General features: G+C 45.8%; 1 protein-coding gene across 7 annotated transcripts in view; it reads left to right on the top strand.

The window, feature by feature from the left end:
- The window catches only part of TNR (tenascin R), a 284,069-nt gene extending 268,414 nt beyond the window's left edge, over window positions 1-15,655 (top strand). For all 7 annotated transcript variants that reach the window (XM_074960992.1, XM_074960990.1, XM_074960991.1 and 4 more), the window contains 6 exons: window positions 690-822; window positions 4,329-4,480; window positions 6,687-6,783; window positions 7,868-8,029; window positions 10,362-10,525; window positions 10,915-15,655. In XM_074960992.1, the coding sequence (XP_074817093.1) occupies window positions 690-822; window positions 4,329-4,480; window positions 6,687-6,783; window positions 7,868-8,029; window positions 10,362-10,525; window positions 10,915-11,034 (828 nt within the window). In that variant the 3' untranslated portion in view covers window positions 11,035-15,655. The remainder of the gene's footprint in view (window positions 1-689; window positions 823-4,328; window positions 4,481-6,686; window positions 6,784-7,867; window positions 8,030-10,361; window positions 10,526-10,914) is intronic.
- Window positions 15,656-16,959: the final 1,304 nt, after the last annotated feature.

Raw genomic sequence — 16,959 nt, 5'->3', positions numbered from 1 at the left:
CTGACCATCAGTTGTGGTTATCAAGTCTACAGGGAAGAGTGAAATACACCCCTCTGCAGAGGAACAGGAAATCACCTGGATACCACTTAACCCTACCATCACTGCCCCAGTAGGGTAAGTGGTACATAGATCTTTGCCGAGGGCCGAACTTCATGTTAAATGATTAGGGATTAAAGAGGCTTTTTGAACTACTCATTTTTCCATGAAGCACCTCAGTCGCCTTCCAATGAGGTTACACAACATGTTCCCTGGGCCTATGGGAATCAGTAATCCATGTACATAGGGACCATGAATAGCATCTACACATCACCCCCTATTCTGGGGGACTTACTCTGTCTAGTCACCCTAAATCTCCCCTTGGTTGAAGTTCAAAGAGGAAACATGGCTGAGCAGCTAAAGCCAAGCCTAGGAGTCAGGTGATGTGGAGTCTAATCTCAGTTTTGCCTCAACATACTGTGTCTTAAGGTAAGTCACTTTCCCTCTGTTTACTCCTTGGGGAAATGGGGGTGGCAATACTACCAGGGTGTTGAGAGCTTACCGGGTATAAATGGCTTTAAGATACTCAGTCAGACAGCATGCGCTATAGAAGTTCCTGGCTTCTGCTCCCTCTTTACATGCTGTCTGGGTTCCCGGTAGCTTGTCTAGTCTGTTGCTTTTGGCTTCTACCTACTTTTGTGACCTGTGTCTAGGAGCTGATAGTCGATGCTGAGGACACCTGGATCCGCCTAGAGGGGCTTTTGGAGACGACGGAATACACCGTACGCTTGCAGGCAGCCCAGGATGCGATGAGGAGTGGATTCACCTCCACCAGCTTCATCACAGGTCAGGAGTTTATTCCCCACCTTGTTTGACCAGTTGTGCCATGCTGCGCCAGCCACAGTCTCCCCTGAGTGTCTCAAGGAGATTGTCTATTACCTCCCAGTACTAAGGAAGAACTAAGGAAGACAACTCCTCCCCTAACTCCACCCAAATACACAAAGTCAAGACTTAAGTTCTATCTCAACTTCCATTACCACAGGCATTACCCTCCCTTCTTCCTACAAAGGGCGTAAAGCAGAGATAGAAACCAGATCTGGATTCTGCCCTAGTCCAAGGGTATTTGGATCCAGGCTTTGAATTCAGGCCCCATGTCTAATACAGAGATCACCTATTTCAAAGAGATCCTTTTACCTTGTTCTTGCTCCTGTTCCAAAGAATTAGAACATTCAGTGCAGGGGATACTCTTGTAGTGACCAGAGGGTGGACTAAATGACTTAACGGGTCTTTTCCATATCTAAATTCCATGGACATGATCCTGATCTCATCCTGATCTATATCAGGAACAACTCCACCAAGGTCAATAGAATTACCGCGATATACAACCAGCATAAGGCCAGAACCAGTCCCTATGATGCTCTGACTGCCAGACAGCCCTGCTTTCCTGTTCTTTAGAGCAGTCCTATTTATTAAATATTCTACTCTCATGGAATGGATGTTGCCTTAAGCTGATTGAGACTCACAGTCCCCATGGCCCTATTGTCAGAGTGCTTACAAGAAGCAGTCTGCCCTGAAACACTGCATGTTGAAAACACTCATGTTAAAAATGTGGGCCGAGTATAGTGTCCAGTGTGGGAGAGTTTTATTCAGAAAGCGGCACTCAATAGACACTATGCACATTGTGCAGAGCTGAATCCAATTCCATTTGTACCTCAGCTCTTCAAAAGAGATGAGAAAAAGCCTAAAGATGCTGTCCACTCTACAGTGCTGAAATCGCTTCCTCGGTATTCATATAGTTCTTTTAAAAGGGCTCCCTTTGAATCCACTGCAGACATACACACGAGTCAAGGCACATGGAAAGGCCTTGTAACCTGCTTTTATGCGATAACAGAAGCTAGCAACAACAAAAACCCTTCTTTTCTGATATATCTGTAGATCAGGGCCTCTTACGCTATTCTTGTGTCGACTCCATTGGGCACAAAGGATTACAGCATATGCAATAGGGGATGGAAAAGTAGATATACTTGTTGGCGATGAACTTGAATTCAGGATGAAAACAGACAGGACCAGATCCCCAGCTGGTGTAAATCAGCGAGGCTCCACTGACAAGGGAGATTATGCTGCGATTTACGGCAGCTGAAGATCTGACCCTATACAGAGTCAGAGAACGTACTGTGGATGGCTTCTTCCCCGAGAGACATGTTAGAAGTAGGTTTAAATGAAAATAGAAGTGAGTAACAAGCACAATAAACCTGTTTCTTTTCTAATATAGCTCTGAAACAGAAGCATCTGGGGATGAACAATGAAACAATGGTAGACTGTAGTTGCTTCCACCATTCCCTTGTTTAAAGGCCAGGGTATCGCATTACATTTACTCTAGCAACATATCTGGGCACTTTCCAGGAGAACAATAGGTTGTTTTTGTTGGTTTGTTTAAAAAAAAAACAAACACCTTTATTTAAGATGTTTTGCTTCTTGTGTTCACACATAACAGGGCTCTTTCATTCTTCCTGGCATATTAATAGCTGTGTGTTCCGTTTGTCTTTCATATTTGCACAAGGTTCTGGGGGAATTGTATACAAATGGTACAAAGGGAAAAAAAATTGATACACTATTTATAATTTGTACTTTGAAATTTCTTTCAAAGTCAGCTTTGATTTTAAAGATCTGAATATAAATTAAGAAATGTGGTCTTCCCAAAGCACCGGGAACTCCAACATGTTTGTCTTTGAAGCAGGTTTCATTGTGTGTTTAGTACTATACATGACAAGTCTCTCACTGGATGTGTTAAAAAGCTCAGAGACTGTAAAATAGGGGCTCTTTGCCTTTTGACCAAAATGAAATCACTTGACTATTCACGCCCCAAGAACGGGTGGGGGGACTGAATAGAAAAGCCAACAACAAAACCAGCATTTGTAAGTTTCTTCTCACTTTTTAATCACACCCCCTTCAATGTTAAACTTACACAGGCATTGCACACCCAGTGAATTACATCCATTTCCTGGGTAACTGACACTGCCATTTAAGCCATCGTTGAAACTGAACAAAAGATTTCCCCACAAGTTTGTGCCCATTTGTGCCATGGTCCAGATTCTCTTCACACATACACTAGTGTAAACCAGTGTAAGTCCAGTGACTTCAGGGAAGTTGCTCCTTATTTACCCTTGGCATGAAGGGTCCCTTGGCCTGTTTTCATTGGCATGGAATGAAAACAGAATCTGGACTTGAGTGAAATCTGGTCCACTATAATTAATATTTTTCACTGAGGATGATCACAGCTGTGGCCACTGGGCCTTGTTCTTCTCACAGTTACTCTAGATCACAAAAAACTCCACTGGACAGAGTAAATTCCCCCTCTCATGTACAAAAGTGTAAATCAGTACAACTCCTACGCTAGTGCTAAGCTAGTATTAAACTTTTGTGAGCTAAGACTCAGATGCAGGTTTCTGATACTGCAGACCTGTTGAGATCATATACAACTGGTAAACCATTACCTCAGGCCCCTCACTGTGAGCATGTCTTCATTTGAAAATTGCATCAAGCTAGAACACGTCCATGAAGAATCATGCTACCTACCAGAACGATGACCATGACTTTACAGTCTGCATAGACATGGACCAGTTGTGTTCAGACATGGACCGGTTGTGTTCAACACCATGTCTGCCGGGTCATAGGTACACCCTGCTAAATTTTCTAACAAAGATGAGCACTGCATGAACTGAATTGTCCTGACACTTACTTGGATGTAGTACTCCATTGAAATCAGTCTGGTTACATATTTGTACAACCAGTATTGATGAGGAAAGAACATTGGTATTTCCCAAAATATCTGTGTATATTGGGGACAATTAATTTAACAAGATCCATGGAAAACTATCACAAGATGTCACACGGTCATCCATTGTACCCAGTAGAATTACTGAGTGTCATGCCATTATACCTTGTGGCATATGATGAGTTAATCCAGGGGTTCTCAAACAGGGGGTCACGAGGTTATTAAAGGGGGTTTGTGAGCTGTCAGCCTCCATCCCAAACTCTGCTTCACCTCCAGCATTTATAATAGTGTTAAATATAAAAAAGTGTTTTTAATTTATAAGGGGAGAGGCTTGCTGTGTTAAAGGGGTCACCACCACTGAGTTAATTATGACATGTGAAGTAAGCCAAGAGATAGCTTATGCACTTGATGGAGTTACCATGATTTATCAAGCTGATTCATGACCTCGGAAGTCAAAGCATGTCCTTCCTGGATTGCAGTAAGCCTTGTACGATGTTGTATCATACGGTATATATCATGTGACATGTGTAGGGAGGTGCTGTGCCCTCTTTGAAGCTTTGCCTCTCTAATTTCACAGGAGGCCGCGTGTTCGCTAATCCTCAGGACTGTGCCCAGCATTTGATGAATGGCGACACCATGAGTGGACTCTACACCATCTCCATCAATGGGGACCTCAGCCAGCGAGTGCAGGTGTACTGCGACATGACCACGGATGGGGGAGGATGGATTGTAAGCCTCCATGTAGAACTCATCATCAGAACAATTAGAGCTGGGGCTCATTTTTAGGACAAAAAACTTTTTTTCCCATTCAAAACTGCAGTTTCGGGTTGACTGAAACGTGTGAATTTTTGTTGGATTTGGCAAAATGTTTTGTGGGGTGGGGAATTCACCCCAAATTCAAAAGGTTTAGATTTTTTTAAAATTCAAAATGATTTTCATTTGAATTTTATTTCAGTTTCATTAAAAAAAATTTGAAAGGGTAAAAAAAACAACCACCATTTTTCCCCCTATTTTTGCAGTTTGGACAGTAAACGGGAACATCAGTTATTTGCACAACTCTACTAATGGTTTTCCATTTCCCAGCACCATCCTTCTATTCCAGAGGATCCCCCACAATGCTTTAGACACCATACAGGGCCACATCATTCACAGAGGCCAAGTAGACACCTCTGGGGGGGAATGCAGCAGCTGTTTGGCAGCACATGGCAACAGTTACAGGGAGGAAGGAAAATTTATCCTTATCAAAGTGAAGGAACGAACCAGCTAGGTAGAATGTAATTTGGGTGGGACACCAGGTTTAACATCACTACTCTATCTCAGGGTTAGATTGCAGCTGGCCTCTGAGTGGTTGTGCAAAGGGGGCAAAGGTGCAAGAACCCTTCCTACTCCTTTCACTCTGGCTATAATCAAAGTCCCCGTGCTCTTCTGACTGCAGGGACAGCTCCCTGCTAACAGCTACTGGGACACAAGCTACCCCACAGAAGGCAGGGAAAAGCGGTGCCCAAGTTCCCACATGTATCAGCAGTGGCACGGGTCAGCAATGCAAGGCACAGCAGCAGCCACATTCCTTCTCAGTGCCCGGCTTGTCTTTGAGACACAATGTGTCCTACTGCCGGGCACTGCAGCCCTGCACCATCCCCTGTGCAAGGATAAGGCTAAAAAACCCCAATGAGTCCAAAATATGCCATAGGATGTTCATGTCATTACTCCTCCAAGCATGGTGACTCCAACTCTATGCTCGGGCACTGGTACAATGGAAACAGTGATGTTTCCTGAATAACCAGCACTACTGCCTGAAGCAGTGGGGATTATCCTTCAAATCTCCCATCCAAGAACAAACCCAGCCTGATACTGCTTAGTTTTGTAGTTCAGATGAAACCACGACCCTTGGATGTGTGGCTATAAGCCACAACAGAGAAACACTGTATGCCCATAATAAATTGAAGTAAAGCACAGCTCTGGCCAACACAGCTATGAAAGACAGCAAAGCAATGCACCAAAAGAGGCTTAATTAAAGTCTACTTCATTTGCCATGTCTTAAGGAATGGGTCCTGATGTTAATAGCAGCTGCACTTGGAGAAATTCCCTTTGATTGATTTGAAATGTTTGCAGCTCTTTTTTGAAGTAAAGCATAGCTTGAAGCTGAAACCGATCTATTGTCCTACACATGAAATTAAATGGATACTAGCTTTCAAAGTAAATGATTTGCACTCACGGGGCTCACCATATGGTGGTGTCAGCCATCAGCTAGAGTGACTTTGTACAGTGCTTTTAGAGGTAAATGCTACTTAGCTGAATCACATAAACCAGCCTGACTCGGGTGGACTGGCACCAGAACTAGAGAACACTTTGCTGTTCCAATTGGACTGTGTTGTCACACTTTCTCTTTCACACATTATTACAAACAAATGCTAGTATATGTGCAGTCAGAAAAGGACCTCCTAAATCAAAGTATAAATTCCTAACACGGCTGGTGTGGATTCATTCACCAAAGCTTTTACCTGCTTTTTCACTCTACTTCAAAGCCTCACATCTGATTTCATGCTGAAGGGCTCACAGAAATAACTAGTTAAAAACAAAATCACATGCTGAAAAGTGGGCAGTGTTGTCCATTGGTTAGAGCAGGGGACTTGACATCAGGATTTTTTGATTCTGTTCCCAGCTCTGCAGCTGAGTTGTTGTGGACATCACTTAACTTCAGTTTATCCATCTGTAAATTGACTGTTGCCATACATGTCTAACTTCCAGGACTCTAGTGAGCATTAATACATTAACCTCTCAAGCTCTGAGCTCCTCACTTGAAGGGTGGTATAGAAAGGCAAAGCACTATCTTTTAATTTCACATATAACGAAGCCCATTTGGCTATGATCTATCATTGTTTCTGCATAGAGCAAAAATTCTTTCATGTGGCTTTCATTCCTTCTCCCTTTGTAGGTGTTCCAGAGACGGCAGAATGGGCTGACGGATTTCTTTCGAAAGTGGATGGATTACCGCGTTGGCTTTGGAAACCTAGAGGATGAGTTTTGGCTGGGTAATGCCCTCACCTCTTTGTCTCTCACTGACACTGTCAGCCACGCTGTGATCAGTGGATGCTTTGCAACTTTCAATTGGACACTTATCTCTGCAAGCTTAATTTCCATCTCTCTGTGTCTGCATATCATTAGAGAGGTTATCTGTCCATCTCCCCCCTACTGATGTGCTTTTCTTCACCATGGTGTTTCCGCGTTTTTCTGTCTGCGCTCATATCATTAGCGATGTGTCATGTGGAGGAAATGTGACATAAAAGGAGACCACAAAGGTGCAGCAGTTCCTGATTTGTTAGGTGGCACAGTAGGCTTTTTCACTGGCCTTTCACTCATAGAGACCTGGTTTTAAATCTCCTCAAGTCACACAAGGAAATGAGCATGGCCATTCTGTCCAATTCCCTGGAAAGCTTTTGTCTGCATTATAAATACACTCTGCAATTTAACATGATTGGTAATTTCTTCTTAGAAGAGGCCCAGGCCTAGAATGGTGGAAATTGAGGAATGAGTGGGCGAGGCATTGGCAAAGCTCTGTGTGAGTGGTGCATATACAACTAATACCCTCAATTGATGGCTGTAACTGGCATTGCTCATCCCTGACCATAATGAGTGAGAATATTCACCTGAGGAAATTTAAAAAATGGATATTGATGATTTAGCATTGCTTCAGACTGGAATGCTGTCACACAGGGACAGGACTAGTGCATGTACACACTGGAGGTGGGCCTAAGCTGCAAACACCCTACAAATGTAAGGTGTTTGGCATCAGAAGCCAGATTCGGATTTTGCAAATGATTCCTACTACAACGAGTTAAACCCCAAAACTCCAGACTTAGTGATGCTAGAAATCTGGGACCAGACCTGATTTCAATGGCTGGATCCCATCTCTAATAAGTACATGACTGTGTCTTGTTCCATGCGTAAGTGTAAAGTCGACATTCAGTCACTAAGGGCAGAGACATGAACTGAGGCAGTGTGGCTCTTCTTTTGCTTGCCGTGCATTTTCACTGAGCCCTGCATCTCCTTCCACTTTCCTCCCAGAGTTGCCATCAGGTACCAGATCTCACCTGAACCCTCTGCTTTTCTCTGCAGGGCTGGACAACATTCACAAGATCACATCACAGGGACGCTACGAGCTACGAATAGACATGCGAGATGGCCAAGAGACAACTTACGCCTATTACGACAAGTTCTCCCTTGGTGACGCCAGGAGTTTGTACAAGCTCCGGATAGGAGACTACAACGGCACTTCCGGTATACACGATCACTAACAAGCACCTAAGTGCAGTAGGAAGCTTTCTGGACTGGTGGGTCTGAAACACCTGCAGTGCATAAGCTTGAGCAGTGTAAGGAAATCCCAGCACCCAAAGGATTAATTCCCTTCCTGGATGCTGCTACCACTCTGGCCCATCCAAATAGACGCCCTTAGTTGTCTCTGCTTCCTTGTGAGTAATCAGATAAATCAGTATGGTAATCACTAGGAGGCACGTGTTTAATCAGCATATGGAATTTTCCATGGGGGATGAGCAGTACTATACAACACCCATTGCTGTTCATCTAATCGGATCAATAATGAGAGCTGGTGCCTCGTACTACAATAATAGCGGATCAGCCCATTAATGTCACGCTTCCATATCAACTGAAAAGCTGAAGTCTTCCATGTAGTACCATGATATATGTGCCAAACATTTGCTGCTTTTGCTAGAACGTTAGCCCAGCCGCTGTTCTTGGATGAGAGAGAACTGCCAAGCTTCCCACATCGCAATGTTGGCATGGCAATGTTCTAACATTGAGATACCTTGGGTGGGGGAGAACTCACTTCCACAACTAAGACTAGACATTTCAATGAATAACAAGATTAGCCGCAGCTTGTCAGGGACAGACTTAGGAAGCCGGGTCTAGTGGTTAGCAGAAGATCATGTTTGGGTTACCGGGAATCAGGCAGGAGCCAGACACACCAATCCAGACAGGGTCAGGCACGACTCAGGTCACCAGGAAGCAAGCAGATCAGCAGTCGAAGCACTGGGCAAGGTGTCCAAGCAGCTGCTACCTAGGGCCTACTTGTGCAAACCATTTCCTGTGCCTCTCTTTGGGTTTATATAGCATGCCTTGACCAATCAGAGCTTCCGGTGTTCCTCCAATCAGGGCTCCCTGATGTCACTTCAGGTTTCATGCTTTCTCCACTCAGTCAGTGAGTAGCAAACTACTGGGTGCGAGCAAGGAGGTGCTAGATGAGTGGGAACCCTGCAGCCCCAAGTTCAAGATGGAGGGGGGAGTCAGGATACAGCTATACTAGCTTGGATAAAAATGTCTAATGACCATAAATGCCCAGACTCCAGGTACAAGGCAACCACTTTCTTCCTGGGGCTAGCAAGAAAACCTCCACCATATGTAAGATGCAGAACTGTCCGTGCCTGTAAGACATCTAGTATTGAGGCACCTAATTCCCATTGAAATCAAGGGGAGTTAGGCACTTCAATACTTTTGAGGATCCTGGCCTACGTTTGTATCATATCTAGGAGTCTGACACTCCTCTCCTATCCCCAACTGGCTGAATTATAATGCAACAAGTCCCTTTGTGCTTCAAACCCTTATTAATAATGGCACAGAGGGGAACCCCCTTTTTGTCCCCAGAAAGAGGAGTAAAGGTTTCCCAGACAGTACATTTCCCTTGGGTTTTCCCACATGTGTGTGTGTACACGCACGCACAGCTCTGTGTTCTTTTTTCAGAACTATGCATAATTAATATTTTCTGGTCTCTTTGGTATTCTCTTGGGGCATCACAAAGAGTTTATTCGCTTCTTATTACCCATCATGCATTTAGGGTTATTTTGGAAACACAGAAGCATGACAGAAGTGAAGCAGAAGATGGGCCCAACCCAAAGACCCTAGATCAGAAAATCTCCCAACTGTAGGAAAGTTCACATCAGGATCCAAACTCTGCAGCCAACACCTGCCTACAAACCACCTCCCCGGATTTGAAAAGCCCCAAACTTTGCAAACTCAGGCTTATCTCTAATTACCATATTCATTACCCTTTATTTTTTGAGCCAGTCAGACCACAATTTGAAGGGACCAATGTTTAGAGGGAGAAAACGATCTCTTTGGCCAATGGGAGGAAACAGAAACCCTTCATCAAAGCAGTTATGGGCCCTTGCCTCACATCTACATCTAGATTTCCAGTTCTGGGCTGTTTGGATCCAGGAATTTGCTTTAGCCTCTTCTAAAGCCATGAAATTGAGAACTGGACCTGGTTGCAGGTTTTCACCATCTCCAAAGCCCAGAGGGGTTCAGATCCAAGGATCTAGGTTTTGTTCAGGTCCATCTCTACCCCAGAGTGTCAGCAGAAAGATCTAGGATCCATGAGGTCAGGTGTTAGAAACTCAAACTAATCTTATTCCCGTAGCATTCTGCCAGTCTTCAACTCTTTGAGCCGGGGAGCTATAGATTAGCAGAATGAACAATGTTATTGCATTATTATAATTTACTCGCTGTAGAGAGACTAGCCAGGCCTGACATGGGAGTCGTGCTTACACACCACAGACACACCCCTGAGCGTGTCCTCACAGCGTCTCTCTTTCTACAGGAGATTCACTCACCTACCACCAGGGACGTCCGTTCTCCACCAAGGACAGAGACAATGACGTTGCTGTTACAAACTGCGCCATGTCATACAAAGGTGCCTGGTGGTATAAGAACTGCCACCGGACCAACCTCAACGGCAAGTACGGCGAGTCCCGGCACAGTCAGGTAAGCGCGGAACCACACAACACAGAGATGGCGCTTCTCATAACCAGGAGCCCTGAGGTGCCTTTCCCTGACCCTTCCCTTTCATTACACTGGGCAGTTTCCATCTGGTTTCAAGAGGGAAACTTTAAAGCAATGTCTCTTGCCTTATGAGTGGGAGATGCAGGAAAACTAACGAGTTAGCACATTTGTGAAAGCAGCAGGGGGATAACAAGCCAGAGAGAGAAACCTACACATTTCTTGCCCAGAGTAATAACCGAAGCCGCTTCATTAAACAGACTCTTTTCTTTCTTCCCACTTAACTTCCAAGTTCAAACATGTTTCCTTCTTTTTCCCCCCTCCACCTGTTTTGTTGTTTTTGCCCTGTGCCTTCCTCACCTTCCTGCCCACAGGGGATTAACTGGTTCCACTGGAAAGGCCACGAGTTCTCCATACCCTTTGTGGAAATGAAGATGCGACCCTACAACCACCGTAATGTCTCGGGAAGGAAACGACGGTCCCTACAGCTGTGAGCCAGCAGGAATCCTGCCCCTCCCCACCCCAGCCACCCGACCTTTTCTGTCATTCGTTTGTATTTTATAATATGAAAAGGGAAAAGAAATACTTCCACTCTGAGCTAGCAACCTGGTCCATAGGAGTCCTGGAAGGGCTGACTGAGCGGCTGGTAGGCTTTGGAAAGGGAAGGACCTCAACACCTTCCCTGTGAAATGCCAAGTGCCCGCTCCCCCTGCCCACAATGTGGAAAGAGAGGGAGAGATGGATTTTTAGTATTTTTTTAAAAGACTTATAAATCCCAGATGAACCCCGTAGGACATGTTTTTGTTGAAGGTGCTCCCTTCACCACCATCTCTGCTACAGCAGGTCCTCCTTCACGCTGCAGGTCCTTTCAGCCAGGGACGGCGATGGAGGCTGGCCCGGCCACACGGTGGGGGCAGGCTTGCTTTTTGGCTGAGCTGTTGGACTAGGGCCTGCAGCTGAGGCGGCACGTAGCACCAGCCGCACCTGGGCAAGAGGGACCACAATAGTGCCCTGTCATTTGATCATAGTCAGAGGCAACAAGTCTGATGCCCCTTCATCCCAGGGACAGACACTCCACCTCCTCCTTGTCATACCAGCCAAGGAGAGCCTGCTCCCCTCTCTCCTCCCCAACATAATGCCCAATCCCTCTGTTAGTCAAGATGATGCAGCTGTCCCCCTCCCTTTGACCAAGAACACACAGTGTCCCTTATCCCCAGTAGCACACTACATGCGCGCACACATACACAGTGGAGAGAAGTGAATTTCATGCTTGCCATTGTATACTGGGTTACTGCAAGTCATAGATCTCACAAGGAGCGTGAGATGCTTGTCTGCATTGTATCCATCTCTCCTTTCCTTTAGAGCGATCACTGCCTACTTATGAACCCCACCATCACCATGCTTCTAACATGCCCAAGGTCGCCTCCTATTTATGGTAGGTGCATGGGTAGTAACAGAATGGATGGTGCACAGCATCTGCCTGTAGATGGGAGCTGCTCTAGTGTTTTCTGGGGTACAATGGTGACCCATCTACTCTGCATGTTGACTTCATCATAAACCCTTTGGTGGGTTTTTGCTGTTATTCTTCTAAGGCCTAGCTCAGGGGAGAGGAGAGGAGAGAAGGAATCAGACAAAACAGCTTCTAGGAATCTTTAATGTCATTCTGAAGTAAGTCCATTTAGGCTCCCCTTTCACTATTAATTTTACGTACAGTAATGTTGTGTCTCGTAGTCGTTATTGGTCCTAAACCAAAGAGTATTGGAGGAAGAGCAGCGAGCAGAAGAACTGGCAAGTGGCCGCAGTTCATCCTGAAGCTTGCAGAGACTGTAAATTGCAGCCGTGTGCTGTGACATCTAGTCATCCTGTTTGTGTTCCCTGGGGTTATGGAGGAAGGATGGTTTGGGTGGTTGAGGCAAAAGACCTCAATGTAGATTCTCTTCCCACCGGCCTCCTCTGTGATCTGGGTGAGTCACACCGACTCTGTGAGCTGTTTCCACCACCACGGGGAACAGAACTCTTCCCTCCCTCACAGTGTTGTCGCGAGGCTTAATTCATTGACATTTGTAAAGCACTTTCAGATCCTTGGACGAAAGACCCCATATATGTTCCAAACATCATGTTTTCCCTCCTTATAAAGAGACACCGCCCTGGTTAAAACCTGGTATTTTAAAACTCTATCCCATCCCTGCCTGTTGTTACTAACAACACCTTTAATTATTAAAAGTGATTTTCAAACACTGAATTTACTCCTTAACGTTGATGCTGCTTATGTTTTGCACTTTAATCAGTTTGGCCAATGAGAACAGACCAGGCGCTTTCTCCTGCTGTGTCCCATGCACTAGCACAAGGCAGTTTTGTGTGAGTTCACCGTACTGTAGAGGAAAGGTTACCAGGGACTATTGCTATTTGATAGTGGGCCTGAGTCTCGTTTACACCAAGGCCACTTTGCACTAAATTGCAGTTTACAGCCACTTTCAGAGAGCATGTAAAGGGGCCTGAGTGGAACAGAGAATTCAGGACAGAGTCTCTTTAATAGATTCAAGGAGTGTGACTAACTCCCATCCAGCCCATGTCCTGTGGAGCGACAGGAGACTAATCAGGAAATTAGTCCTCCCCCGTGCCATGCATTGGGACATAAAAACCTAAATAACCCTGGGTTCAGGATTAGGTACAACCCTCAACGCCCTGGCTGTAAGGTCAAGGGGAAAGACCCCGTCTGTTGCTAGTCTAGTCTGATGGAACGGTGCTGCATCTTCCCCATCCTTCAGACACTCAGTTGCCTCTTCCAGTGATGTGGCATTGGTATGGCCCAGCATTATAAGGGCACTAAGCCTTGCTTTCAGTCCTGAACCCAGGGGGTTTCCTGCCCATTGAGCACATGAATGGGTGAGAGGGTGGTGCTCAGCTAGGGGTAGTTCTGCACATGTGTTGGATGTAGAGATGGATACACAGCCCACTGAAGCCAGCACAGTCTCCTGTGGATTTTAGTGGGCTTTGTACAAGGCCCTGAGTAAATCACCATGAACCGGAGGTGGTCTAGGGAGATCAAGAAGGAACAAGAAGGCCTCAGTGAAGAACTAGACCTGGGCAGGGGGAGTAGGATGGGATGAGACTCTCATGAGAGGTAGAAAAATCTCTTCTGTCCTTAGCGTATCACTTTGGAATTCCAAAAGCAAACGAGAAGCAGCAGTTAGGGCTGATGGAAGTTTAGGGAAATCCCTAGCAATTATTTGTATGAAAACTGCCCCCACCCACTGGCAGCCACAAACAAGAAATGACAAGGCCGGGTAGTTTAACAGTTAGAACTAAGTGCAGCAACTGAGAGTGCCCTGGCTTCAATACCCACCTGAGGCAGTGGCTCTCGGGGTGACTTCAAGTTGGACAAGTCACTTGGTTTGATTGGGCTTTCATTGTCTCCATTGTCCATTCAGGTGGAAGCAAGAAACCTCGCTGGAAATGCTGCTGCTCAGCACTAGTGATCCAGCAGAGGGAAAGAAAACAACCAAAAAAACCCACTATTCTAAATCACAACCACAGCCGACCTTATCCCCATCCCTTCACAGGAACTCAGATTGATCTTTCTTTCAGCCTAGTGTTACTGTAGGTATCATTTCTCCAGGAAAGGATCATTATTCTCTCAATATACTTCCCCACTACACACCCCTCCACAGCTGCCTCCTAGCTGGGATGGGAGGGTCCTAACAATAGGACTCCATTATCTGACCAGCAGAACACACTGCAGGATGAAGGGCAATTTGCAGTCTATCTTCTGACCCTAGCGTATCCCACGACAAGTTATACCAAAGACTTAACATGAGGTTACCAATGCTGCATCATGGCACGAGGTTTTGGCAATCAACACTGACATGAAAAGGAATGGGCAGTAAGGGGTAGCCAGGGCAGGCTGAGCACTGAGCCCCTTGAGTAGGGATTGTGCCTCATTTTATCCATACATGGCACAAGCTAAAGTTTTTCAAACTACCTCTTGCCTACTCTTGAGTTGAACCTGGTTTTATTTCTCTGGCGCTTGGTGGAAATTCCCTTCTCTCCATCCTCCCACTTCCCTTGTAGCCGAGAGGTTCAGCAAGAGCTTCCACCTGGAGTAAGTTGCTGAGGAATCTTTGCTTCTTCCTTCCTCTTCTTCACCATCTCAGCCACTCTACATGCTGTCTACCTGTGTAGATTCCCAGCGCTGGCCTTCATGCTAATCAGAGACCACCTTCCCTCAGGACCACTGCTGCTGCCCCCGCCCCCCATCACCCTCAGTCTCTGAGACTATTAGACCCCTCAAAGGAGAGGTGCCTATAATGTTACATTTCTGGTGCCTTGGGGGTATCCTGGGAACACCAAGGCAACCAATCAACAATGAATATCTGGCAAAATCTGGCCATTTTCCTCCATGAAGACTTGCCCGTGAACAGGCTGCAATTAAAGGTTCAGCTAGTGGTTATGTGCAAATTGTGTTTGGCACTGGTGCTATGGGATTGGCCACCCGATTAAACATGGCCTCTTTTCTTGCTCCCTTACTGGATGACCCTTTATATAAACTACTTCTCTGGCCAAAACAAATGTGGTTTTCTCACCCAATTAGTTCTGCTTCGTAACTGAACTAATCTTGGCTTGAAAATGCACATGAAACAAACTTGGCTCCTACAAGCATTCATAAGAAACTAATACAAGAGGAAGCAAACTCAACTGAAGGTAAATTCTATACAGAAGTTGCTGAGATGGTCATGGCTTATTGTCTCCCTATTTATCCAGCTCTCGTCCTGAGGAGATCACTGAGCTCTAGGCTGGACCTCTCTCTAGGCCTGGTTCCCCCCCACCGAAGGCAACAAAAAGACTCACTGATTTCAACTGACTTCAAAAAGACTCACTGAGAGGAAAGTGATCAGGAACAGTCAGCATGGATTCACCAAGGGAAGGTCATGCCTGACTAATCTAATCGCCTTTTATGATGAGATTACTGGTTCTGTGGATGAAGGGAAAGCAGTGGATGTATTGTTTCTTGACTTTAGCAAAGCTTTTGACACGGTCTCCCACAGTATTCTTGTCAGCAAGTTAAGGAAGTATGGGCTAGATGAATGCACTATAAGGTGGGTAGAAAGCTGGCTAGATTGTCGGGCTCAACGGGTAGTGATCAATGGCTCCATGTCTAGTTGGCAGCCGGTGTCAAGTGGAGTGCCCCAGGGGTCGGTCCTGGGGCCGGTTTTGTTCAATATCTTCATAAATGATCTGGAGGATGGTGTGGATTGCACTCTCAGCAAATTTGCAGATGATACTAAACTGGGAGGAGTGGTAGATACGCTGGAGGGGAGGGATAGGATACAGAAGGACCTAGACAAATTGGAGGATTGGGCCAAAAGAAATCTGATGAGGTTCAATAAGGATAAGTGCAGGGTCCTGCACTTAGGATGGAAGAATCCAATGCACCGCTACAGACTAGGGACCGAATGGCTAGGCAACAGTTCTGCGGAAAAGGACCTAGGGGTGACAGTGGACGAGAAGCTGGATATGAGTCAACAGTGTGCCCTTGTTGCCAAGAAGGCCAATGGCATTTTGGGATGTATAAGTAGGGGCATAGCGAGCAGATCGAGGGATGTGATCGTTCCCCTCTATTCGACACTGGTGAGGCCTCATCTGGAGTACTGTGTCCAGTTTTGGGCCCCACACTACAAGAAGGATGTGGATAAATTGGAGAGAGTCCAGCGAAGGGCAACAAAAATGATTAGGGGTCTAGAGCACATGACTTATGAAGAGAGGCTGAGGGAGCTGGGATTGTTTAGTCTGCAGAAGAGAAGAATGAGGGGGGATTTGATAGCTGCTTTCAACTACCTGAAAGGGGGTTCCAAAGAGGATGGCTCTAGACTGTTCTCAATGGTAGCAGATGACAGAACGAGGAGTAATGGTCTCAAGTTGCAATGGGGGAGGTTTAGATTGGATATTAGGAAAAACTTTTTCACTAAGAGGGTGGTGAAACACTGGAATGCGTTACCTAGGGAGGTGGTAGAATCTCCTTCCTTAGAGGTTTTTAAGGTCAGGCTTGACAAAGCCCTGGCTGGGATGATTTAACTGGGAATTGGTCCTGCTTCGAGCAGGGGGTTGGACTAGATGACCTTCTGGGGTCCCTTCCAACCCTGATATTCTATGATTCTATGATTCAGTGAGCTCTGGCTCAAGCCTTTAACTCACAGAGAGCCAGAGGCCTCCATGAAGTCAAGAGGAGGTGTTCCACGCACAGGGCTTGCAAGATCAGACTCAGGATTTGATTTGAAATGAATTTGAAGTAATGGTCCAGACTGAGTGATGTGCAAAAAGGAAAACTCTCAGCATCAGTAGTGAGAAGGGAATTTGGGGTTTGCCCTGGAAAGGGCTGAGCATGCCCTATGGCTATTGACTCGAATGGGAGCACAAGTCCC

This window comes from Natator depressus, chromosome 8 (genome assembly GCF_965152275.1).
Source record: "Natator depressus isolate rNatDep1 chromosome 8, rNatDep2.hap1, whole genome shotgun sequence".
In the NCBI taxonomy this organism is placed as follows: Eukaryota; Metazoa; Chordata; order Testudines; family Cheloniidae; genus Natator; species Natator depressus.
Note: the sequence above shows the minus strand (reverse complement) of the source record. Positions and strands in the feature narration are given on the sequence as shown.